Source organism: Seriola lalandi, unplaced genomic scaffold, assembly GCF_002814215.2.
Source record: "Seriola lalandi dorsalis isolate HSWRI2012SDOR001 ecotype SW California unplaced genomic scaffold, Sedor1 jcf7180002054487, whole genome shotgun sequence".
NCBI classification, from domain to species: Eukaryota; Metazoa; Chordata; class Actinopteri; order Carangiformes; family Carangidae; genus Seriola; species Seriola lalandi.
The window spans coordinates 371,361-397,201 of NW_019525040.1; the positions used below are offsets into that span (position 1 = coordinate 371,361).

Below are 25,841 nucleotides of genomic sequence, written 5' to 3' on the forward strand. Positions count from 1 at the left end.
CTCTCTCTCTCTCTCTCTCTCTCTCTCTCTCTCTCTCTCTCTCTCTAGTGATTATTCCCAGACAAACACTGATTTAGAGAAATAAACAAATTGACTCATTGAGATGAAGATGAGGGAATTCATTTGCTTCTACAGAGGAAGGGTCTTGTAAAGTGTTAAGTGAAATGTGATCACCTGTTAGACTGATTAACATCCTCACGAATTCTTTTTAAGATGTTACAAGAGGGGCAAGATCAGATCCAACTGAAATGTTTCACAGCACGCCTCAGTGGAAGGATCAGGTCTGCGTTTGGTTGACTTTACAAATTTCAACAAAAACTGTCAGCCACACTGCCAGACCTCGACTCTGGTTACATGGTAATCTAAAAACAATGGTACTTCTAGGAGGTAGTGAGGATGTGATCTTTCTAGGACTGTTGAGGGCAGCATAATAACAATACAAGTCTCTTAGTGTAAGGCAAGAAGAAGAAGGAAGGAAGACATACTGACAATAACAGCAACACATAGAATGGCAGCGGCAAGTGTGGGAGCAGCAACAGGTCCGTCAAGAGTCGTTGAGTTTCACACGACTCATCAGGAACTGTATTTGCCAGCATGCGAACAGTGTCACAAAGCACTTCAAAGAAAAGTAGGACACACCTCAAACTTTTCTAAGATCTTGGTGAATAGAGCCTGTTTCTGTGTCTTTGTCTTGCATGAGACATAACGCTGCTGTTACTGTTTAAAGAGCCTCTGGTTTGGGCCGCACAAGGTCTGTGTCTGATTTTTAAACCCTTTATCCTTCTGCACAATCTGCCACATTGGCACATTAACACTTAAGCTGCAGTAAAACCAAGGGAAAACACACACACACACACACACACACACACACACACACACACACACACACAACACACACACCCACGCACACAACTACAACCCAAAGAGCTACACTGCAAATAACAAGCTGATTAACACTGAGAGTGTAAATGTCTATATTTTATGAAACTCGCTATTCTTATTTGTTAATCTTAAATTTGTTATCATAAATGTTTTTCATTTAAATACAAATCAGTTTGTTTAAAACTAAATGCAAATGAGCAAAAGCGTCTTGAAATGTTAATTCATTGTTCTCTGGATTTTATGACTATGAAACTAAATGACTTGGACTGGAGTGAGATATAAATATTTTCTTTTCAATTCAGGCCTCTGAGGACTACGATGAACAATGGAGAACAGGTGACAGGAACAGGTCAGACTGCATCGCAGCCACCGGTCCTGTTCAACAGGCCCGAAGGGCACCAGGAAGAGACAACCATATAAGCCTGTAAAGGTGGGTGTGGTGGAAGCGATAATGAACAATGAACATGCAGGACAGGCTGTTTACCTGAGTGCGACCAACAAAAAGCACACTTCCTTCCAGTTTCCACCGGCACCAGCAGGACCAGTTCTAGATACCAAACACTGATCACACCGAGGACGACGGATGATAATAAGTGTGAAAAATGTTACGGAAATCCCTCTGCATCAGCGGCAGATTGGTTATCTTCGCCGCCTGCCTGTCAGACTCAAGGTGACAATTTGAGCAGCTAATAGCCACCGGGTATCTTTATCTCCACATTAATTACAGCAAAAGCCACACGAGACCTCGTACCTGAATCCTCTGAGCTAATTTTACACCTTTCATCCAGTCCACCTCATCAAAAAAAATCCTGCTGTGTAAATTCAACAGCCAACAGGGATTTTAGCAAAGCAGTTGAATGTGCAGTGGAGGCAATAATTAATTGTGGGAGCGCAAAAACTGGGACAGGTATTAAGTTTTCTTATCACCATGAACAGAACTACAGTTACATCCTGAGAGATGGCTGTCATGGGAAAGTGCATTGTTGATGTACATGTATACGCAACGATTACAACTGACACCCTGAATTAGATCTTTCCTAAATTACATAATTCACAATTAATTATGATGTAAAATAAATCTGCAGTCTCAAAAGAATAGAGCCAGTCTTTAAACCTTACATTGTTATATTACATTAGATTAGATAAGATTAGATTAGATTAGATCAAAGGCTAATTCTGGTGATATCCTACATCTTTCTTATTCTCAACAGACACCATGAAAAACCAAAACCAACAATGAGTTGATCCTTCTAACAATTACTATCTCTGTGCAGCCAAAGCCTGCATAACGTATTCCTCTGTGCCATAGAGCTCCACTGTTGTCCAAATAACTATTAAAAACACATCAATGAGCCACACTGTTTACTGGGTGATATGTGCCTTTATTACAACACACATGGGCTCTGTAGCTTATTTTGAGACAGTCCCACATACACCATAATGTTGCTGAAAATACCAGTGGACCAAAACTGTGGCTGTAAATAGTCTCCAACCAATACACAAATTACTCCTTAGTGAGTAACATTTACTGAAAAACTACAGTCCTTTTCAAAAAATATAAAAATACTTGTTGCTGCCAACCTTCAGTTTATTTTTATATCAGTAATATGGTCGGTCGTTTCTTATGTTTTATCAGTTTTCAGAGACATTCACTGACCAGAAGTTGTTGGACAAATGTCATGAATCGAAGAGAAAGACAATGCTACACATTCACTCACAATTGCTTCCTACACACAGTATAGACTTAAAGCACAGGAATTCAGGATATTTACTCACATTATCATGCAATTTGTGTATGAGAATGTTTGTGTGAAAGAGAGAGAGAGCGATTTGTTTTTCCCCAGGGCCGTTAAACTCCTATTGTACTATCAAATACACACTTTTCCAATCCACTGGGACCTACAATTTTCTTTCACCTTTTTAAATACAGTCCTAATAAAGAGGATATAAAATTATGCAACGTGAAGGTCATTAAATACGACATTTGCGCAGAGCTCTTTCAGAAAAAGGGTCCTCTTTTATGCTCAGAATGTGAGAGCTGATTTCTGCAGCATTTATAGTACAAGTCTAACTTCCATTAACTTCCCATAGTCCTCAATTCACCCTAATCTTCAACAGAGGAACCTCTCTACCATGAAACTCTCGCTACTTTTCTTTCAGCATGTCTTTCACTTTCGTTCCCTCTCTTTCTTTTGGTATAGACAGAAGTTTATCTTTCAGATGTTCTTGAACTATTTAAAGCAGGACATCCTTTGAATTATTAATGTATTTAATTAAATGTTTCCTAAGAAATGTCGTGAATATTTCATTCACGTAGTAAGATTCATTATAAGCCTTTTGCAGTAAATGTTCACCTGCAGGTTGGTGGTAGTGTCTGTGACGGCAACCTTGAGTGACTGTGCTTTGGTCAGGTGAGCTAGAAGTATGAATAAACATTAACACACACACACACACACACACACACACACACACTCACACACACACACACACACACACACACACCACCTAAAAGAGGCTCACTGCTTTGTAAGATGGGAGAGAGAGAGAGAAGAGAGAGAGAGAAGGCAAGGGTAACTCTTTCTGCTCTTGTCATACATGCAAGAAGGGTTTTTAAAAGCTCATCCTGCAAACTCTTGATCCGCTGTCACACATGAACACACACCCACATGGAAAGGACACCAGCAGGACACGAGGGAACTGCAGAGGACAGGAGGTGGTCAGTAGGATGCACCCGCTGCCATCTCCTAAGCATGAATCAATTGCTAGGCTAATGTTGCTGCCATTTATGGATCTCCTGTGTTTATCTGTGTGTGTGTGTGTGTGTGTGTGTGTGTGTGTGTGTGTGTGTGTGTCTGTCTGTCTGTGTCTGTTATGCCCCCTGAGAGGACATATTTAATTTTTCATAACATCCCCGCAGCATGGCATTTCAGTCACAGCACTCCTCTGCGGGGTTGGGCTGCTCCACGGCTGGGTGGGGGGTCTCCACTTCAGATCTCCCGACTTACAAGCTGGGGCTACTCTGGTTTCTACTTGCCTCTATGTTACTTGGTTCCCTGCGAAGAAATGTCATGCATGATTTCTGTGATTTCCACTGCTGGGCTGAACAGGTCTATCCGGATCTTTTAGCAGACATCGTCATGACAGGCAACGATGTTCCTAAAAGATGTGTTTTTTTCAGTTGTGTGGTGGTTTTGATTTAATTAAATTTGCTTTCAAGGCAGGGTTGTAATATTTTGAGCCGATCCTGAACCGGTTTTATGTGTCACGAGCCTGGGACTCCTCTGGTTGGATAGTCCTCTGGGAGCAACAACATCCAACCATTTTTGTGTCATTCTGTGTAGTCTGGGAAGGTTGAATCATCTTGAAATGGATGTCATTTCGGGAAGGCAATACAATAAATGATTGGTACCGCTCCCCTGACTCCACTGTTATCAGTCTATACTTCCAATTTTCTCTCCCTTAAAACTGTCATCTCCAAAGCGGAGGGCTGTGAACACAGTGAAGCCTTCAGCAGCTAAAAAGCTAAATATTTTCTTCAAGAGTTGGTGGAGACCAAACCTGAGCAAGACAGAGAGTGAAATATTGAACTGACATTCATCAGGTGGATAGAAATAAGTGTAATTAAAAGTAAACAGTAGTAAAAGTATATATAATTCAAAAGAATGTTAATGTTGCTCTGTGTGCTGAATGTGTTTAACATGTTCCCCTATAAATTTTATAAAGGTAGCAAGATGTGCTGCGCCCAAGTGTCCAAAAAAAAAAAAATCAGTTAATGAAAGTTTAAGCTTTAATGGTCGTCAATGGTTGTTAAAAAAGAGATTGTTCAAAAGGTTTTTTGACTGAGCTGAAATCAATACTGGTGTTTTTATTTCCAGACCTTGACATCTTGTGATAACGGAACTTGTGTTGCGGTCTGGCTGTATAAGGCCAGTGGCGTGTTACAATTGTCTTTTCTTCCTTCCTCACATCCTCTCTGAGTACTTTCCCCTTGTTGTCATACTGCATTCATACAGATGTTTTTTTTCAAGTGAGATGGTTAGAAAGCACAGGTAAAACAGAGCAGTGTTTCACCCTCCGTGCTGTGTGAGCATTTGTTACTGTGTGCGTGCTAGCACACTGAAAGACAGCCAAGTTTCCTTCTCCCGCCTTCTTAATCTCTGTCACTTTATATCTTTTATCTTTGTCTTTTTTTTATAATTTGCTTCAGTGAATTTCTAAAGGGATGAGACAAAGTGGCAGAGGGAAATGTGGAGACATAAATCAATGTTAAACAGTTGAAGGGCGTCTCGAGTTCCAAGTTTCTAAGCGAGCAGGAGCTTTTTCGCAAGCGCCGATATATAGGTGAGGCGTATTGGCAATTCATAGGTGACACAAAGGAATGCTAAAGAGCTGTCAGAGCAACTTCATTCACAGGGCTGACAAAAAATGCAAAGTCAACATCTTTGTTTCATCCCAAATACACACAGCGGCACAACCCCGACTAGAGAATCCATATCATATCTCTGCAGAGGTGTGTGTAAGAGTTGCAGGGAGTGGACGGGGAGGGAGAGCGACAAGGAGTGAGAAGGCCTACTCAGTCATTCACCCCTCACTAGCTGATAGATCGAGACATTACGTCAGGAAAGGGGCTTAAAAAAAAAGACTTTTGAACAGGGAAAGTGAATTATGGATGAAGCCACGGCAAGAAAGAGAAGACAGAAATATATGTTGAGGAATATTTCAAAAAGTGGAGATCTCCATCAAGTTTCTCCCCCTCGCCCCATCCCGTGCAAATCCTTTTATAGAGGGGTACGATAACTGACCCCATCCACTCTGTCCAGACTGTTTTACACTGACAAAATATAGAATCTCGCGGAAACACGCTCCTAACATCGACGTCATATTGCTTACTTACATTTGTATGTCATGTAATAAGTGCTGAAAAGAGAGCGGGCGTTGTGAAGGCCTTAACTACTCACCTGAGACCAACACAGCAACAACATACTTTATGATTTCTTTTCAAACATCAAACATTCTTCCCCCTTTTCTGCAACAGGAACCCTCTTTGAAAAACGCATCAAAAAGAAAGAAAGAAAGAAAAAACACCAGGATGTCTCTTTCAAGAACCCTCACTCTCCCTGTCTGTCAGGAGGAATTTATGGCATCTCAGAAATGTCACTTGCAGTTAAAATCAGGTTGCTGGCCGTGTGTGGGGTGGTAGCTGTGGCAGGGGTTACACCGCTTTGATGTAACCTGTGACAGACTGAGAGCGAGGGGTGGGGGGAGGTGTGGGGGCAGTGAAGGGTGAGGGCGAACAAACGGCAACTAAGGGCTTCACAACAGAACAACTTACAACTTCACCTGGACTAGACTTCAGTATTAAAAAAAAAAAAAAAAAAAAGCTATGTCAGGATCAGTCTGATAAATGGCCTGACTCAACAGACACAGAGTGTCGGAAATGAGAATGAGCATGACAGTTGCTTATTTTATCCACTGTGTAGCCTCACAACGTCTCAACAGATAGATAGTACGTTAGAATTTTTCTGCCCGTTCTCACCTAGTTTGACTTCTGTGTCGTGATCCGCGACACCAACAGTCCTAATAGGGACGGTTGAAGTGACGGCTACGGCGTCCGTATACATTCCAATGCGTTGCCGTAACAGTAGCAATCAAAGATCACTAAGCAACATTTAACAACGGCTACTTCGCCATTTCAGGAAACTGAGGCCGTTCTGAACATTTCTACAATATTAATCTCTTAAAATGGCCTGAGAGCTCTTGACATTTGCTTTAGAGACAATGTAATATCAGATGAAGAGTTTGTATAAATCCGTCTGTTACTTCAGCACCGCGGACAGTGTAATGGTTTTATTAATACTCACAGAGGATGGCAGGTTAACAACAGTTTGTGGTGACCTGTCTATGAAAAAACTTGAAAAATCAGTCAAATTATCATCATGCTCATAATCCATGAGACTACTAATGGTATAATTGAATATAAATGAAATGACAGTGTCAAGTATGACAACAACGTTTCGCTACCTGCTAACTCTCTAAATTCTACGTCATCGCATCATGTTGAGCCGTCCCTTCAACCGTCGCTGCTCAAAGTCCCTATTGTTCTATAGGAGTGCAGCACACTCTTGCACAAGCACGGTGGTCACACTAGCATTTACACTCAATCTAACCAGAGGATCCGCCCGAAGAGGCTAAATTCATCCGCACGGTGTTCCATGAAAGCAGTGACAGTGCTGACCTTTGAGGGAACGGAGAGCCGGGGAGACCAAAATAGAGTAAGATGTCATTGTATCATAGTATAAACTGTTCCACAACACAGCAACAGTTTATTGAACAAAATAGTGAGCAATGGCGCCATGGGAAAGTAAACAGACCAGTCGAGAGAAAATAGAGAGAAGCTATGAAGCCATTATGACTGACGAGCACAAGACAGGCTTAGACAGCTAGTGAAGTAATGATTAGCTCACCAGCTACATCACCACATTACTACGCTTCCAGCCCCACCTGCTTTCTGTGGACAAGTGATTGTCACTTTGTGGTGAGACCGCCACTTTATACCAAGAACTATGCACCTGTGGGGGTGACGCCTCACTCCACGCACTACAGTATTTGTAGGCTGCACACCCACACACTTGCTGACTCATTGTAAAGGACATCCTATCAAACTTTTCTCAATTCTCTCAAAGATTTAGTTAAGAGAAGTAGGGCAGTTTTAAACTTTATTTTTACATAAAACATACGATGCCTGTCAGCTGATTTATCTCATTCATCCACATTTACTCTCTGTCCCCCCTGGACAATATGAGTAACGTCCTGCTTGTAGTCATTTACCGTTTTATTCTGAAATCGCTTACCTTGTGTACCTTGTGTATGCGTGGTTGTTTTACTTCCTGCCTTTGTTTCGTTTCCTGCCCATTTTCTGTAACCTGTGTCTTGACAGCTAATAAGACAAATTATCTTTGCACTACTAGTTAGTCAACCATTCCAGCCAGCTAGTTGAGTGTTGTGTATGAATGCATGTTTTTTTTGCCTGTATTGTTTGCTACGCTGACTGACTTTTTGTGTATGACCTCTGGCTTTCAAGTAAACCCCTGCGTGATCCCTGCATTCTAGTCTATTCCTTGGTTGAAGATTGCTACAACACAAGCCAAAAATCGCATGGAGATCTACCAAACTCATTCTTTCAGCCCCCGCCGATAAGAGGGCTTGCTCGCTTTACCACATCCTCTGACTCCATTTCAAAGTCTATGTATTTGGCATGAGGGCCAAGGGATTTTTTTTTTTTTCCTCCATCCCTCCACAGTCAGCCCTCCTGGGGCAGAAAGGCCGACCACTATTTAAAATGGAATAATGCATACATAATGCTTTGGCACTGGTGTTGCATTGGCAAACCTCCTACCCTGCTACTGGGTGAGACGGATGAGTTTTTAAATGCACTTGCTCTAAATCCCACTCATGGAGGGCCTGAGGCAAAAATGTAACTGCGCTCCATGTGTTCACTCAATGAACACTGGGAATTTTATGCCACTCTCTGACAATACGCGTTGTGAGTATGTTGGTTTGAGCTGGATTTCTCACCAGAGATATCAGATGCAGATAGTTTAGCCAATCTTCCGACTATTTTGAGAACTGCTGAGGCCTAAGGGGAGCGTGTAATGTACGAGTTCTGAGTGTGATTATGACCTTTAATATCGTGTAATCTTCCATGGCTCATAGGCAGTGGCAGCTGTGTTCTGCACTGTAACCAGCAGGTCAGGAAAAGGCCTCTCTCACTTGTAGGTAAAGCTATTCCTCTCTCTTTTTTCCAACACTCGCTGGAAGACAAAAGCTGCCTGTTTGGCAGCATTTGAACCGTTGGAGATGACACTAATCTGAGTTTTTCAGCACTTGCTTGTGTCTATTATATATTTAAATAACTGTTGTAACGCTGCTCGTCCATCGCTGACAATGAGAAAAGAATGATGATGATTTGAGAGACGTTATTGTGCACAAAGCCATGACTCCAATTGGATCTTGTGTTAGCCGGTGAGGAATGCCGCTGATGTGGTGCCAGTGAAGCGAGAGAGAAACCAAGTGAGTTTAGTGAGGTCCTGTTGGAGGGAGGATTAACATTACTGAGCTGCCTTCGTGTGTGTTCACAGTCTTGCGTTACATAATGTTTCTCGAGGTGAAGCTGTGGGACTGGTAGCACTGCTCGCAGATCAGGTGTTCTGCGCGGACAAGGTTTATAACACTCCTGGACCCTCCTGCATGTCACACTACAACAGACCGACAATAATCTGCTTCTTTGCAAATACACTATTTACCAGTTTATGTACACAAATGCCATCTAATATACATACACTCCAATACAACAGTTTTGCAATAAATCCAAGCTTTATGATGCCGATCATTTTTTTTCAGTTTTTGATTAACACTGTGTCTGAGAGGTTTAACTCATTCTGGAGGCTGTAGTTAATAGCGGGTTGTGCAAAGGGACCCTCAGAGATTGGCTGTCTCTCTGATGGGATTCCAAATGAATTCCCATGAATTCTCTAGACCACTTAGCCAATTCAAACTCGCAGGAGGGCAGAAACCTGGAAAACTGGTCATATTCAGATCGTCCAATAATTGCCCAAGTTTTTCAGGATATATTCACAACCATAAGACGGCTCAGTGTGATAAAGATGCACGTCTGTATTCACTAGTAAAACCAAACGGCGCGTATTGACAACATATGTTCATGTTTTACTGACAATCTACGTATAGCTTTGAGTGAAGTATATAGTGAGACACAAACATGAATATTGCACTCGCTCAGAGAGGAACTCATTACACTTGTTCTCTGAGAATTTCAACACACCTCCAGAGAACAAATCACGATGGAAATAAAAATGAGAGCGCAAAAATGTCACAACATTACGGGGCTGTCAAAAAATGTGACTGAGGCAGGTAATGCACAGGTTGAAAGGAAAAAAAAAAAAAAATGTCATCACTACAACACAAAGAGCTGTTCTCCCAAGAAGGTTACATCAGGTGTTAACAGGCTTTAACAACAGCATGCCTGTCAAATACTCAGATGTATTGAAGAAAACTTAACCAAAATTCTAAAGATTCTCTCTCATGTATAAAAAAATAAATAAATAAAATAAAATAAAGGCCTTGGAAAAATTCTACATCACAAAATATCAGTTTGACATAAATGTCCTCAACAGGGTGAAGATGTCACATTTTTTTCAAGCCGCGCAACAAACTTCATATACACTTTCAGGTCTATTAAGTCGATACAAAATACAGGACTTTGCATAAGAAACATTTAGAGGACTATGTAGGTGGGTCAGGTGAAGTGTGAGGATCGACCGCAGGCCGAGGTGCCATTCAGTAAAATGTCTGTGAAACTGACAGGGACACAGTTGACGCTGTTAAGTTTCTGACAGCTCAGCATGACCTGTATCATCCCAGGTGCCCGTTTCCCAGGCTCCGGTGACAGACCGAGCAGTCAAAGTCACTTTCCTGCCTCCATTTCCCTCTACCGCCCAACTCAGCCACCGCTCCATCTTACTCTAGTATTTGTCCTTCAGCCCTGCCAAAAGATTTCACTTCACTTATCTTGTAAAGGTTCTGTGGAAGGATCCATATAGTCTTCTTTGTCTCCTTGTTCATCTTAAAGAGTTTTCTAAGTGAATCAGCATAGGGAAAAGGAATTTTGCAAAGCACTGCAAAAAAGATTCTTTTGATACTTTTATCAAAGAAAAAGCTAAGAGTGAGGAGTCAGAGGCTATCTTTACTTTCAAGTGGTTCCTGTAACTAAACATTTCAATATTTGGGGTTCTTGTTGAAAACCCCATTGAATGGGTCAACAAATGTCAGTCAGCCTTTATCAACACCTGGGTCGGACACAGGTCAAACACTGTATGGCTATGAAAGAAACAGGAAAGACGGAACATGAGAAAAGCTTATAAAAGCTTGTACAGAACCGTGAATTTCAGTTGTGACACAAAGGCAGCGATGGTTTGTTGTAGGGCTGAAAGAAAAGATTATTTTCATTCTTGATTTGATCTGTTGATTTTTTATTTTTTATTTTTCAATTTTTTCCAATTGGGAACATCAGCTGTAATAAAGGGGTATGACACATTGTTGGGATGCTTTTATGAGTTTACCATAAATATATCAGGCTAACAGGGGGTTTTGTAGTCAGTGTCAGGGATCGACTTAATGTTCAAAGTCTGATCACTGATCACAGAGGAGGTGATCTAGGTAAAGACAAACTAGTTACATGTCTGTAAGAACTGAATGTTACCTGATTTCAGCGTATTGTATGCGTGACTGCAGTGGCCTGCAAAGGAAGCATGCAAACACACAGCAGACTGGGCAGTCTAAGTGCGAGTGAATGCGTTATGTGCAAATTAGCTTATGTGCGTTCATGCTTTTCATCTAACTGATTTTGAAAATGTTTCATACGCAGATGACGTGACCTGATTTCCTAAACCCGTATAGGCGTATGTAATTTCCAAAACTAGAGTTCCAAGGTTTTCATATTACATCAGCAGTATAAGCATGAGCGCACTGTGCTACATGAATGAAATCAATTTACGAGAAATTGGGGGGGGGGGGTGAGTTTAGCAATTCATTTCAGAAAATCAGACATGTTTCTCCCGGTGGGAAAAAGCCTGAGATTTTCTTCTTCTCTGCCTCGTAGCAGCGGCGGAGGAAAGCCAGCTTTATGATACCATGATTCACTGGCGGCCTAATGAGAGCCACAGCCCTAAGCTCTTTATGTGGCATAAAGGCTGCCTCTATTAGCGCTGCTGTCAGAGAGGGGGAGCTCGGCATTGGGTGGCAGTGCACTGACAATTCAGCTCATAACATTTACTAATGGGACTGGAGGTCATCAGCTGGCAGCCCGGCGACACCCGGAGGAAGAACCAGCAGCAGGTGCCGCCAAAATCCAGGCCGACAAGTTACAAGATGATACTTAGCAAATGTAATTAAACACAAGGGGGTTTTGTGACAGTGGGAGTTGATCACAGCATGTCTTCATATTCAGTATTTAATATTGTGCGCACACACACACACCAAAATGTGTAACTACTGGAGAACTCCTGCCCTACTGCAGTTTGACAGTTATCACATATGGAGCTGAACGTCTTTCGGGACATTGAGAAAGTCACTAAAACATAAAATAAATGTGCATTGATATAATATCTGTTTTCTTTTGGAATATCTGTCAAGAGCTGGTTCAGTTATGTACATGCCCATAGTAAAGGCAGCTGTGTCCTAGAGGTTAGAGAGGCAGGCTTGGGACCAAAAGATCGCCGGTCCAAATCCCTGGACCGGCAGGAAGAAATGTGGCGGTGGTCACTCAACATCCATGACTGATGTGCCCTTAAGCAAGGCACCTAACCCCCCAACTGTCACTGCTTCTGTGTGCGTGTTCGATTCTCATGGATGGGTTAAGTGCAGTGGTCAAATTTCCAGTGTGTGTAAACAAACGTGGACGAATAAAAGAGACTACAGTGTTTGTATCATAAAAGAAACGAGAGAAGATTTAGTGTTTTAAATTATAACTTGCTCACACTCACCACTGCGTCGTCATCATAATCCATATTTTAAGTTTCAGCCTAATGATAAGGATAATTAACCATCCCAGCAACAAAGAAACAGATGTTTTGGTTAATGTGTTGTGCAGAAACCAGCGTAACAAGCAGCCAGTGAGAGGACTGTTTGAAAGCATTTGACTGTCAGAGAAAATAAACAGCAAACAGAGGGAACAAAGCAGAAGGACAAATCAAAAAAGACTGCATTTAACCAAAGCATCACTTCAATGCAATTTCCTGTAATAGTGTAGTAATATTTGTGGACTTCTTTCCTATCCAGTACATTTATCTACAAAAGGACAAATTGTACTGGCTTTTGTTTCTTGCCCAGCGTTAACGTCAGTCTCCAGTCATGATAAAAAGTCATCAGCTCCATCATTATGTGTCTGCCCTTCATTTGCTCTCACCGTATCACGTCTAGTCCTGGCTCATTTCCAAGTGAGAGGTTGCAAGGTGAATGTCCAACATCAGAGACAAAGAGGGAGGGGGGGGACATTGCAAGTGTCACTGCACACACAGGTTCAGAGTCAGACCATGACCCAGTGGGTTTCATTGAAAGTTCAGGTGGAAGAACCACAGCAGCACTGCAAACGCTGACTTCACAGAACCAGCTTGCTGGCATAGCTGGAGCAGCTCAATGAAAATAGTCTTCTTTTGTGAAAATATGTGAAGTGAAGTTGTGCTGCATCAATCAACTCACAGAAGAATGGCCTTAGAGCGGACCACCGGTGAGGTCTGCCACTCTGAGTTTTACATATCAAGCAACCGCATCCCAAACTGATGCACTGCTCTTATTACCATGGTCGGCGATGCACACAACACGCTTCTGCAACTGAAGTTGGAGCATAAAGGCATCTGCTGTCTTGCAAAAAAGTTAAATGTGGAGGGTTGGGGAATTTAAAGGCTCAAGTTGTGAATTCTTTAGAGCCTGTGCAATGATAATACACTATTATTGCTCTGATAACACTGCATTAATATTGATGTATTTATTCAAATTTAATAAGAGGTGACACACAAACTCACTATGTTTCCATCTACCAAAATGAAGCAGAAAAACGCTTGAAGAGGATTGTAATACAGAATGAGTTCATTTTGAGTCCACACTCTGAGATGGTTTGGCACTGCTGTGAACTTCTGAGGCAGGTTATAATAATAATAATAATAATAATAATAATGCTGTTAATGAGTCCATAAAGCATAATTGGAAAAAATGATCTCAGTTAATGAAAAACTATCCTTAATTCATACTGTCATTCTGCTGAATTAATTCAAGTTTGTCAAGTTGTTAAGAAAATTAACCCAGGAAGAAAAAAACAAAAACAACTTTGCACAAATTTGTTGTTAGAATTGAGTTAAGTGATAGAGATCCATGGAGGTTCTGTGTGTGTTTGTGCGTGGGTGTGAGACAGAGACAGAGAGGGTCAAAGACACAACAGAGCAACATCTCTCAGACCAGAAGATAAAGTCAGGTTACGTTACAAAAAGATATTAAAATGTCCAAACAAGCGAGCAACAGCAGGACCTGGGTTCTAAGTGTTCCTTGAGCTTAACCACTGATCACATTTTAAACCAGTCAAAGCAAAAAAAAATAAATACCAGCGACGTGGACTCACCTTGGCATTAGCTTTGGTCTTGCTGTTGCTGTTATTGTTGGGGCCAGGACTGGCATCTTCATGAACTCTGTCCAGAAGCCAGAGGAGGAACTCGAGGGCATCATGCTGAGAGTTTCCCCGAAACTGAGAGCCGTATTTGGCCACTATGCTCTGAAGAGAGGAGAGACACATCATAATTAATCACTTTGGGTGATTTCAAAAGCCATTAAATATTGATGTCCTTCCTGACAAAATGAGGTCACGATCACACAGAACACGGGAAATTGTCATTTGTGAGTTAGAGTTGGTTCGGCGTGGAGCGTTCAGGGGAGAGATGGAAAAAAGCAGGGGCATTTCTCTCTCTTATTATCCCTTAATGTAAACTCATTTAAAAACGTCTGTCACACATTATTTGGCTATGAAAAGATCATTTTATAAAAATCACTCATTATTCTCTTTGGACGTTACTCCATGAAAAAAATTTGCTTTTTATTATATCTGAAAAGTTAAGTGTTCACTCCAAGCAGAGAGCAGCTGCAATGTGGACAACAGACAGTAAATCGGGCAAAAAAAAAACCATTCAAACATTGTTAACTGTGCTCTCAGATACGGCTGCAGCCAACAATTCATTTCTCTCTTATGCAATTTATCATTTATACAATATCAGAAGACAAAGAAAAATGAAAAGAAATATCATTTCCCACAGCCAAAGGTGACATCATGTTGTTTTATTCAGTCCAAAGCCCAGACATATTCAATTTACTATCAAGTACCGTATGACAAAGAAAAGTGTCAAAATCACCAAAAAGGTAGTATATACACACGTTTGGTATTTTTTGTTTAAAAAAAATGACTAAAACAATCATTTGATTATTAAATTAGTTAATTTTCTGTCTTTTGATCTCTGCTCTACTCTCAATATCTTGTCTTACAAGGACTTCAGACCAAAACAAGTTTACACAGATCTTAAAGTCAGTCTGTAGTATTCAACCCTCCCAATGCATTAACCTATCGGTAAATTCATACATCTATGCACACAGTTGCATACAGATTTTTATTTTATCTTTTACATTATTTCTACAAATCAGTGAGGTTAAACCTCTTGTTTCAAATGTAATATGTTGTTTTAACCTGTGAGAGTCCAAGTGTCTGTGAGAGAGAGACACAAAACATCTTGACACAATGCTAGGATGAAAATGAATGATATTATTACACAGAACCGGTCATTTCAATCTTGAATAATCTAATATTAACTCAAAAAATTTCCAAATCATTAACCGATGACTGGCTGTAAGTTGTCAGTTCTAAAACAAACAGACAAGCCATTTATACTAAATTCAGATTCAACTGCACCATGACGTCTGAAAATCCTCCTTTTCCAAAGACATGGTCAGTAGTTTCACTTGTTTCAAGAAAATACAAACATCAGAATAAGGCAGATTACTCCAGATTGCTCCGTTCAAACTGTTGCTCTTACTTAGCACTGAGAAATTTACTTCATCCTCTTTTTTATTTAGTAATGTTATTTAATATGTGCCCAGACTGCTATTTTTGGCAGCATAACCGCATCAGTAAAAAAAAATAGAAATAAATAATCAGTAGGAGCCATTTGTGGTGCCCAATGACATCTTAAGAAAATGTTCTCTGAACATATTCATGAGTCACACAAAGGATCTCCTTAAACCTGACAGGTGTTACGAGAAAAGAAAAAAAGTCAGTCTGTCTAATTCAATTATGAGGAAGGAGTTATGAGTTTATGAGTCAGATGGAGAAAATGACAGACCAAACTAATGACAGCATTAACACTAAACTAGGCGGCTACTTCTCCGACTCTGCATCGCTCTCCCATCTCTGCGTGTGACTGACAGGATCCAGGCTCTGCTCCACACCTCATTAAAAATCACCACATCATACCTGCAGTGTTCCAGTATCTAAATATAAACACGGTTGGTGATCCCCAGCCCACCCCACCACCCCCTCCCCACCCCCATCTGACGGAGATGGCGCGCTAATGAGCTTCATCACTATGAGGAAGCACTGACGGGGGGATGGAGGGTTGAGGGACAGATGGAGAGAGGGAGCGGTGTGAAAGAGGAATGCTGGCGGAGTTTCAACAACGGACCCACGGGTGTTTTTCTGTCTCACTATCGATACGACGGAGTAGTTGTAGTTGGCCCAGAAATGAAAAGTGAGAAAATAGAACAGTTTGTCAAAGCTTACAACAAAATAAGGGGGTGGGGTGGTAGAACACAAAAGGACAAGAGGGAGGGTTTCCAAGATTACGAGAACCTGGATGAGTCTGACGACATGACGAGGTTACGACCACATTAAGACGAGTGTGTGAATTCTGCGCTGGCCTCATCTCTGCTGTTTTCTCCCCATCACTTTTCTCTCCATTTGAGTGTGTGTGTGTGTGTGTGTGTGTGTGTGTGTGTGTGTGTGTGTGTGTGTGTGTGTGTGTGTGTGTGTCACAGCTGGGAATGGCAGTTTTGCTCATCGCTTTGATTTCTGTTTACAGTTTTGTCTCTCAGAACATCTCTGGTGAAATGTACCACACAGCCTCAAAGGCACTGAAAAAGATTTGGCAAAGTAACAAAGTTGTATTCCCAAGCATCAAGTCTTTTTTTTTTTTTTTTTTTTTTAATTAATTGATTTCTTGTAGAGGGAGAAATGAAAGAAAGAAAGACAGAAAATTCTTGAGATTTAGGAGTGCTGGAGATACACAGAAGAGAAAAGCAAATAGGTTGAAATGTTGAGTTCCTCTGCAACTGACCTGAGCACAGCTCTGGTGGGATCTTAAGTGTTTGTTGAGCAAATACTTCAGAGCTAGTCAAGGAGAGGATGAAGGTGGGTGGAGGGGTCAACTTTGGGGGAACACAGAATTTTGTGTAAGAGCTATTGATCTGGTCTAGACAAAGGATCTGATTCTCAGCCCACAACCGATTGGGCCTGACCTTATGTGGTGGGTTGAGATAGAATTTTTTTCTCTTAATTGAAGCAACCTTTGTTTCATTTATTGACTTTGCTCATCATCAAATTAAGAGCATGTGAAACAAGGATTTGTGGGCTATTTACTTTATTTCAACTGAACAGATTTCAGGAAGTATATGAAGTATATGAATAACTACTGTTGACACCCGATTCCTACCTGCAATTACTAAACTGGAACTCCTCTCCATCAAAAGACCAAGTTGTGTTAGAAACACACAGTTACAGAGAATAATTAGGTTTGGTCTCAATCATTTTTTTTGGGCCCAACAGGAGATCAGGCTCTGCTTCTCCGGGGGAAGATTTTTCAACTTAGCAAAAGGGAACAAAACAAAAGAATCGAAGGCTGTCAGCCTTTCCACAAACAAAGAAATCATCAAAAGGCGAATATAAGATAACAGAATGACAGATGACAGCCATAAAACCTGCACAATCTCTACCGAAGGGGTCATGACCTCGCAGCGGTCAGCAGAGGCAGGGCAGCACTCTGGCAACATCCCCCTGCTTCCACACCCAGATGTCTGTTTTAGTGTCCTATCCTGCTACCTTTGCTTCACCTTACACACCATTACCCCCCTCACCCTCCTCCTCCTCCTCCTCCTCCACACCTCCATCCTCCTACTCTGTAAACAATGACGGATCAGAGTGCTGGCAGGCCAGGAATTTACTATAAACATACATCAAGCGAATGGCCCTCCCCTCTCTCCCTAAAAAACCTATTTACACCACCTCACCTCATCATGGTCCAGCCTGCCAAACAGGCCTGCCTGGATTCCTCAGAGACTGAAAATGATACTGACAAATCAGGACAAATTATGACAGGGCATAACCTTAAGAGGAGCTGCACACACTATTCTTTTTCACACACATACACACACACACACTACCCATCCCACACCCCACCCCCCGCAGGTGTGGCTGGAATGTGGCTGGATAGGATCCGTCATTACAGGCTGCTCCATTTACTGTTTCATTTTTCAGCGGCCTGGTGTTGCCGGCTCACCTCTGCTGTCAGAACAGACTGGACGCAGGGCAGTCATCACTTACAGCCTCCACTTATACCACTCTTTCTCCCCTCGTGCTGTGTTTTCATCCATCCCTTCTCTCTTTCTCTCTCTCTCCCTCCCTCACACTAACACAACCTCACGGTCCTCTTTCTTTTTTCCTCTTGTTCCATTATTTCTGTTTTTCTTTCCTCTCTATCATATGAGAACAATTCCCTTCACTAATCAGTCCCAGCTGAGCTCAGGCTGTCAGGTACCCTTGGAACACACACACACACACACACGCATGCACGCACGCACGCACGCACGCACGCACGCACGCACGCACGCACGCACGCCTCTCTTCAATGTGTAGCACCTGTCATTCCCTTCTTTCTCCTCCTACCATCTTTCCCAGTCTCAACTAATCCAGCCTACTCCTTCCTGTGTCTTGCTATAAGGCCACACTGGATTCACCTCCGGAAAACAGCAGACAACAGGCAGGGTTTGTTTTTGATGACAAATCTAAGCGCTATCATTTCTGAGAAGCTTGGAAATCCCTCAATAAAGGTGCCAGCACGTCAGCACCGAACAAAGCCAGCATGTCCGCAGATGTCCCCAGTGTAGGATTTATAGGTGATCAGTAAGAAATAAGAAGGGATGAGATGTGATAGAAATAATCGCCTCTGAATGGTTTACAGTCCCTGGGCTCTGCTGAAACTGAGAAATTGATACTCCGAGGATTCACAGCTGAGGCTTTAAATACGCTACTGTGTGCACGACTGAGAATCTAGGAGGCCGTATCTGTCACGCCATCAACAGCTGTATGAACATATATGCTATTTCAGTGCGTCTCCCATCACTGAGATAAAGTAGAAAAGTCATCCCGGACTGTCCTCCATGATTGGGTGATGGTAGTCTCACACCCCGGAACAGTAAAGATTGATTTATTCCCATGGCTTCCCACACTGTGTCGTCCAGGCTTGGTACATAAATCATGGGAGAGATACTAAACCTGGAGGAAAATGGTCTAATATCGCAGTTCTTACACAGAAAACAGCACAGACACACTGCTCCTTGTGTGTCTTTATTGCTTTTTCGTCACAGCGGTGTAGGTACAATGGAGTGTGGCTCACTGAGTCGTGGGAATGCATGCTGCTTCCAAACAGCATATGGTGACTCTGCTACAGTACTTGTAAGTGGTCTAGCTTGTGTTTTATAAGTGTGGGGTGAAGTGTTTAAAGTATTATTACTTCACATTCATTTCAAACAGCTGAGACATACATCCTGCTGCACGCTACATTATATCTATTGTGTGATTTAAGGCGCGCAATAGAGGTAGCCTCAAACTGTTTACACTGCTGAAATCTTCCAAAAAACAAACAAAAAAAATTGTCCCCCATCTGCTCCATTGAAAAAGCACTGCAATCAAACTGAAATGAGAAGCAGCCCCACTTTGCAAATTCAGCACAGAGAGTCCAGGTGGCACATATCCTCACTGCTATGTGCATGTGTGTCTGTCTACAAACACTTAAACATTTTCAGCACTGAGAGTGAGAATAAGAGCGGTTCTTGAAGGAGAGCAGAGACAAGAAAAGACAAACAAACCATCAGTCTCAGCGCTCTGCCTCACTGTCACACACTTCCTGCACTCCCAGAACAAACAAGACTACTTAAAGCACCAGGCTTCATCTTCCTGGCTGAGCTCCTCTGGCCTTACAGAGCTGCATCCTGTCAAGCGTAAAAAGATGAATCCTGGGCTCCTCGCTACAACTTCTAAAAGTAGTTACTGTGTCGTTAAATCCTTTAGGTCAGGAGTGTAAAGCAGTAAGAGGAGAGAGCTCGCTCCGTCATCGAGTTAAATTGATGTAGACAACTTTTGGGACCAACCAATAAAAAAGGACACTTCATCCCTCCCGATTTCATCAACATCAAATGTGTAGCGAGGCAGTTATGGCAAAGTTGGAAATGTTTGACCTTTAAATACGGCACCTCCATTAGGCTGATCACTGTCATTTAGCTGCATTCGGGAGCACATTTCTCAACATTCAGATTCATGATGTGGCTTTTAACATACAGTTATAGGAATCTAAGGAGGGCTGGCAGGGGGACAACCTTCTCTTTACTCATCTATACTATCCACTGAGGAATAAAGGACATATGAAAGTGAAAAGATAACTTTTTTTTATAAAAACACAACCACGGTCTACCACGGTTTTCAGGAAGATGCATTTAAATACCCTGTTGTATCTTTGTGAAAAGCCCGAGGTCAGTCTGGTATCATCGGTTGAGAAATTGTGAATTCCACCGACATGATCCCTGCACACTCCTATCCCAACATAAAAATAAAAAAAAGTTAGGAGTTAGAAGTTAGAAAAAGTACTTTTTCACCTTCTTCCAGTGCTTCTCTTTAAGCCTGGAAAAATTTGCAAAAATAACCAGTTGTCAAAGCTGTCTGTCCCTTTTTCTGATAGGAGGGAGGGAGGGGTCCTGTGAGGATCACAGGAGGGACGATAAGTTTTGTTTACCAGCAATCTCCCCCCCCCTTCCTCTGAGTGCACACCATTGGAGGCGTCTCAGCGGGGGGCATTCTCCTTTTCCAGGCTGAATGCACTTGCTACAGTAAACATCCTCTCTTCTGCTTCAGCCTGGGATGAGCAGACAGACACAAATCACTGTGTTGATACAATGGGGCGAGGCGACAAAAGGGGAGTGAAGGACATGCTTTCTTTCTTCCCCCCCTCCCATTGCATCCAGCCATGATGAGAGGTATTAGAGCAAAATAGAGGAAAGATCGAATACCTCAGTATAAACAACACAGGGCAGCACATTCAGACATTTAGTTCAAGGGCTAATATTCTGTCTTTCCTTCCACTAGGTGGACATTACAGTGACTGGTATCAACCACTATTTTAACCCATTTTAACACAAAGGTTATATGAAACCAGTATGACCGCCCATGAAGATTCAGTATATTTTTTTTCACATATCTGGCACAGCATGCAAAACAGGTGTCTTGAAAACCAAGTCCCAGTTCAACAAGGGTAAATACATCAAGTATTAAGTCTAATTTCTCCACTGAAACTCGCTAATCCACAGCCAAATGCCTTTCAAAACCCTGTTTGAGTTCATGTTTTTCTCATCACACACTTTTATTTTTATTCCTATTATTTCTAAAGTAAGAAGACACTCCCTAAGTGAAGCTGCATGTGACAAGAGTTTGAAATCCTTTCTTTAAATCTAACATGCATGCAGGTGCTCAGCATTAATGATCCATAACACCATCCCTCCCCCTTTCAGATCAAAACAGCATCAAGCTCTTCTTCTGTATTAATCATTGCCTTTCCCTTACAGCTTTGGAATACCCTGCACTTGCTCTCGCACATGTCATTAATTTATCATGAACTTGTGGTTGTAGGTGAGGAACAAAGCTCCCATCCAAAGTCACTGTCGTGACTATCAACCTTTTCTATCATGGATGACATCCCACTCTGTCTTCCCCAAATGTAAGCCTGTGCGATTGTGTGTTTTTGTGCGCATGTTGCATAGCCCCCCCCATTACTTCCCCCAGGCTGTTGATGCAAGAGAGTAGTTACTAACCCAGTAAGCCTGCTGGTTGACTGTCATCCAATAAGCCCAGAGGGAAGGCTGGAGGCCCTGCTGCCCTGGTTCACAGCAGCCCCGAGTGACTACAGCAGCGGGAAGACTTCCGTGTCTCAGTGTGTGACCACTTATTGATTTTAATTTCCTGATATGCTAGAGGTAATGGCGTACGTCTAATGTAGCCTCCACTGCTATCACATACATTTAACGGTTTGTGTAAATAAGACAGGAATGCGTGACTCCCCCTCCCTCCACGTGACGGTCGGGGAATGCATGCAAACCACCTGAAGTCAAGTGGAGACAGTGCAACCTGCGTGTAATCAGTAACCACATGGCATGCACACATAAAATTACCACTGCTTCAACAAACAATAATAAAATGTTGACGCTGTGAGGCAAAGTGGTGAGGCGCTTTCTGTTAATTACTCCGTCAGATGAGAAATGGTCTCCGCTAAAATACACAAACAACCAACCTGTGCGCCTTTATTCACGGAAACGGGACACCCACAGGTTGACCGTTGCCCTTTGAACCACATTCAATGAAGTGCACACCTCGCGTGTTTATTCAAATATTTGTTTTGCCAGTGCAGACTATAGTGGTAGTAAATGTCACAAGATCCTCCTGATATACAGTGGAAATAGAAAAGTCCATACACCAATGGTAAAATGCCAGGTTTTTGTGATGTTAATTTAAAAAAAAAAAAAAAAAAAAAAAAAAAAAAAAAAAAAAAAAAAAAGAGAGACCAAGATAAATAATTTCAAAACTCTTTCCACCTTTAATGTGACCTATAACCTGTACAATTCAATTGAAAAACAAATTGAAACCTTTTAGGTGAAATAAAAATAAAAAACAAAAATTGTGTGGTTGTATAAGTCTGCACTCCCTTAAACTAATACTTTGTCGAAGCACCTTCTGATTTTATTACAGCACTCAGTCTTTTTAGGTAGGAGTCTATCAGCATGGGACATCTTGACTTGCCAATATTTGCCCACTCTTCCTCGCAAAAGCGCTCCAAATCTGTCAGATTGCGAGGGCATCTCCTGTGCACAGCCCTCTTCAGGTCACCCCACAGATTTCCAAATTGGATTCGGGTCCGGGCTCTGACTGGGCAATTCCAAAACTTTAATCTTCTTCTGGTGAAGCCATTCTTTTGTTGATTTGGATGCATGCTTTGGGTCGTTGTCATGCTGAAAAGTGAAAATCCTCTTCATCCTCAGCTTTCTAGCAGACACCTGAAGCTTTTGTGCCAAAAATGGCTGGTATTTGGAACTGTTCATTATTCCTTTCACCTTGACTGAAGCCCCAGTTTCCAGCTGAAGAAAAACATCCCAAACGCATGATGCCGCCACCACCACGCTTCAGCGTGGGTATCGTGTTCTTTTGGTGATGTGCAGCTTTGTTTTTGCCAAACATACACCTTTTGGAATTATGGCCCGAAAGTTCAACCTTGCTTTCATCAGACCGCAACACATTTTCCCCAGATGCTTTTGGGAGACTTGATGTATGTTTTTGCAAAATTTAGCCAGGCTTGGATGTTTTTCTTCATATGAAAAGGTTTCCAAACCCTTAGCCCAGACATATGAAGAATACAAGTGACTATTGTGACATGTAGTTCACAACCAGTACTTGCCAGAAATTCCTGCAGCTTCTTTAATGTTGCTGTAGGCCTCTTGGCAGCCTCCCTGACCAGTTTTCTTCTTGTCTTTTCATCAATTTTGGAAGGAAGTCAAGTTCTTTGTGATGCACCCGTTGTGCTATATTTTCTCCACTTGTTAATGACCGTCTTCACTGTGTCCCATAGTATGTCTAATGCCTTGGAAACTCTTTTTGTACCCTTCTCCTTACTCATAACTTTCAACAATGAGACCCTTTTGATGCTTGATGCTTTTGCTGTAGGATACAGCTAAGTAAATGTCAGGAAAATCCTACTAGAACAGCTGAACTTTATTTTGGGTTAATCAGTCACTTTAATTGATGGCAGGTGTGCACTGACTACTACTTAACATGAGTTTGAATGTGATTGGTTAATTCTCAACATTTCAGTTTGTTCTTCAATTGAATTGTACAGGTTTATAGGTCACATTAAAATGGTGGAAAGAGTTTTGAAATGATTTATCTTGGTTTCACTTCTTTTTTTTTTTTTTTTTATCCTCACAAAAACCTGGCATTTCATTGCACTAAAGCCAATTAATGACTGTGTGCTGAGGCAAATAAAACAGTTCAGCAAGTAACCAGGCAGATTCTGTGGGAAGAATGTGTATAAGTAATCTAACCTGAAGATAATAACATCTCCTTAGCCAAGGCTGAAGAAACCTGCAGGTGTTCCTGGGGCACAATTTTCCTGCTGATCTCCTACTAACCCTGTCTTTCTTTGTGTGTGTGTGTGTGTGTGTGTGTGTGTGTGTGTGTGTGTGTGTGTGTGTGTGTGTGTGTGTGTATAAAATATGGCCATGCCTCCTCCAAGTACCCAGAAACCCAACAGCAGTCTTGTGCTTGAGAATAGTACCTGGTGGCTGTGGTTTGCTGTCTGTCAATTAGTTTGTGGTAATTTGATTTAAAAATGACTTACGGCCCTATGATAGTGGCTTTATTGTGCTTTAGAAGAGCACATTCCCAGACAAATCTGCAGTTAATGAAAAATCAAAAAACCAATTGACACACAGTTTACTTGGTGGTTTCAGGGCCCCTGGGTGCCATGCATGCTTCGTCAAGGTGGGAATGCGGCTTTGCCTTTATCCACCTATCTGAAGTTGAAATATCACAGCCATTGAAGTAATTATAAAGTACTGGCACTCTTTAAGGAAACTCGTGTTTAACTGCAATACTGGCAAATATTCCCAAGAGGAAATTATGGGAAACTTGTTGGGGAAAAACTAAATAAACTCAAATCATGTCACGCCCCCTCAGTGGCACAACTTTAGCTTGAAAAACAGCCCTGACCACTGAGGGAAATCTATAGATATTAACACGTACAACTTAAATAAAAACCAGCGACATCTCTCGCCCTCTCTCTGTCCTCACCTTGAACTCCACAGACAGCTGAGGCTGGTACTCCAGTGTCCACAGCGCTCGAACCAGCGACGCCAGCTGCTCGGTCACCTCTCCCCTGGCGCTCTGCGGCTCCTCTCCTCTCACCTCCCCGTTCACCCTCCCGTGGCACACGTCCGACCTGTACTGCTCCAGCCCGAGGTACTCGGCCAGCAGGTCCGTGTTGCTGAGGCACTGAACCACGGCATTCATGAAACAGGTGTTGCCGTGGTTCTTCAGTCCCAGCACCCCGGGGGTCTTGTCGCCGTAGCACCACGACAGCCTCTCTTTCACCGAGCCGTGAGAGGAGGACGCCGTGGAGCTCTTCTTCACGGTTCCCTCCCTGAAGATCTGCGAGCAGTCCTCTTTGAAACCCCCCGAAGCGCTCTGGCCGAAGCCGCCGTCGTCGTCCTCCGCGTCTGGCGGTTCCGCGTCGCCAAAGTGCGCCAAAGTGCCCAAAGTTTTAAGGATCCTTCCCATGAAATTCCCAAAAGATCGCAGCGATTTCCTCCTGATAAACCTCCCGGTCTTGTATTTCTTCTCCTTTCGCGTTGTGGATTTGGGTTTCATGGGTTGTTTTCTTACCTTGTTTTCCTTGCGGGTATCCATGGCTCTATGAACTTACTGGGACCGAGAGAAAATGAAACAGGCTGTGGAGTCGCACCTGTCTGCCAGGCTGTCTACCCCTCCTCCTCCTCCTCCTCCTCTTTCCTTCTCTCCACAAACCTCACCGCTGTGGTGGCACCGATGCGGTGCCAATAAGGCACATGATTACTGACTTCATTCCCTTGGCATCCCGCTATTTTTCCCCAGTACGTTGTTTTCACCAGTCTGCGCGTTTAGATGGGTGACGCTCTCTCCAGGAACTACAGAGATGAGCTGCTTCCCTCCCTCCACATCACAGGTTCAATTACACTTCCTCATCGATGGCTCTCGGCTCTGGATCTCTCACCACCACTATTCCACCCTCCCTCCTCCTCTTCTCTCCTGTCTACGGAGCTACAAAGTCTCTATTCTGAAGGACCGTCTCAAAAGGCCCGCCCCTAACACATGAATTGAATTAACCTGGATTACAATGCTTATAGTTTGTCACAATAGGAAGGTGTATACAGTGAACAGGAGATCGTTGTCAGCCACGCGGTGTTACTGGGACGGTAACTTTACATTATTACGCTGGAAACGAGGAAGTTGT

At 42.4% G+C, this 25,841-nt stretch overlaps 1 protein-coding gene across 1 annotated transcript in view; it reads right to left on the minus strand.

The window, feature by feature from the left end:
• usp43a (ubiquitin specific peptidase 43a) overlaps positions 1-25,621 on the minus strand; it is a 99,400-nt gene extending 73,779 nt beyond the window's left edge. Inside the window, exons 1-2 of the mRNA XM_023412830.2 lie at positions 24,644-25,621; positions 14,069-14,218 (exon numbers count right to left, since the gene is read on the minus strand). Of these exons, the coding sequence (XP_023268598.1) occupies positions 14,069-14,218; positions 24,644-25,258 (765 nt within the window). The 5' untranslated portion in view covers positions 25,259-25,621. The remainder of the gene's footprint in view (positions 1-14,068; positions 14,219-24,643) is intronic.
• Between the last annotated feature and the right edge of the window lie 220 nt (positions 25,622-25,841).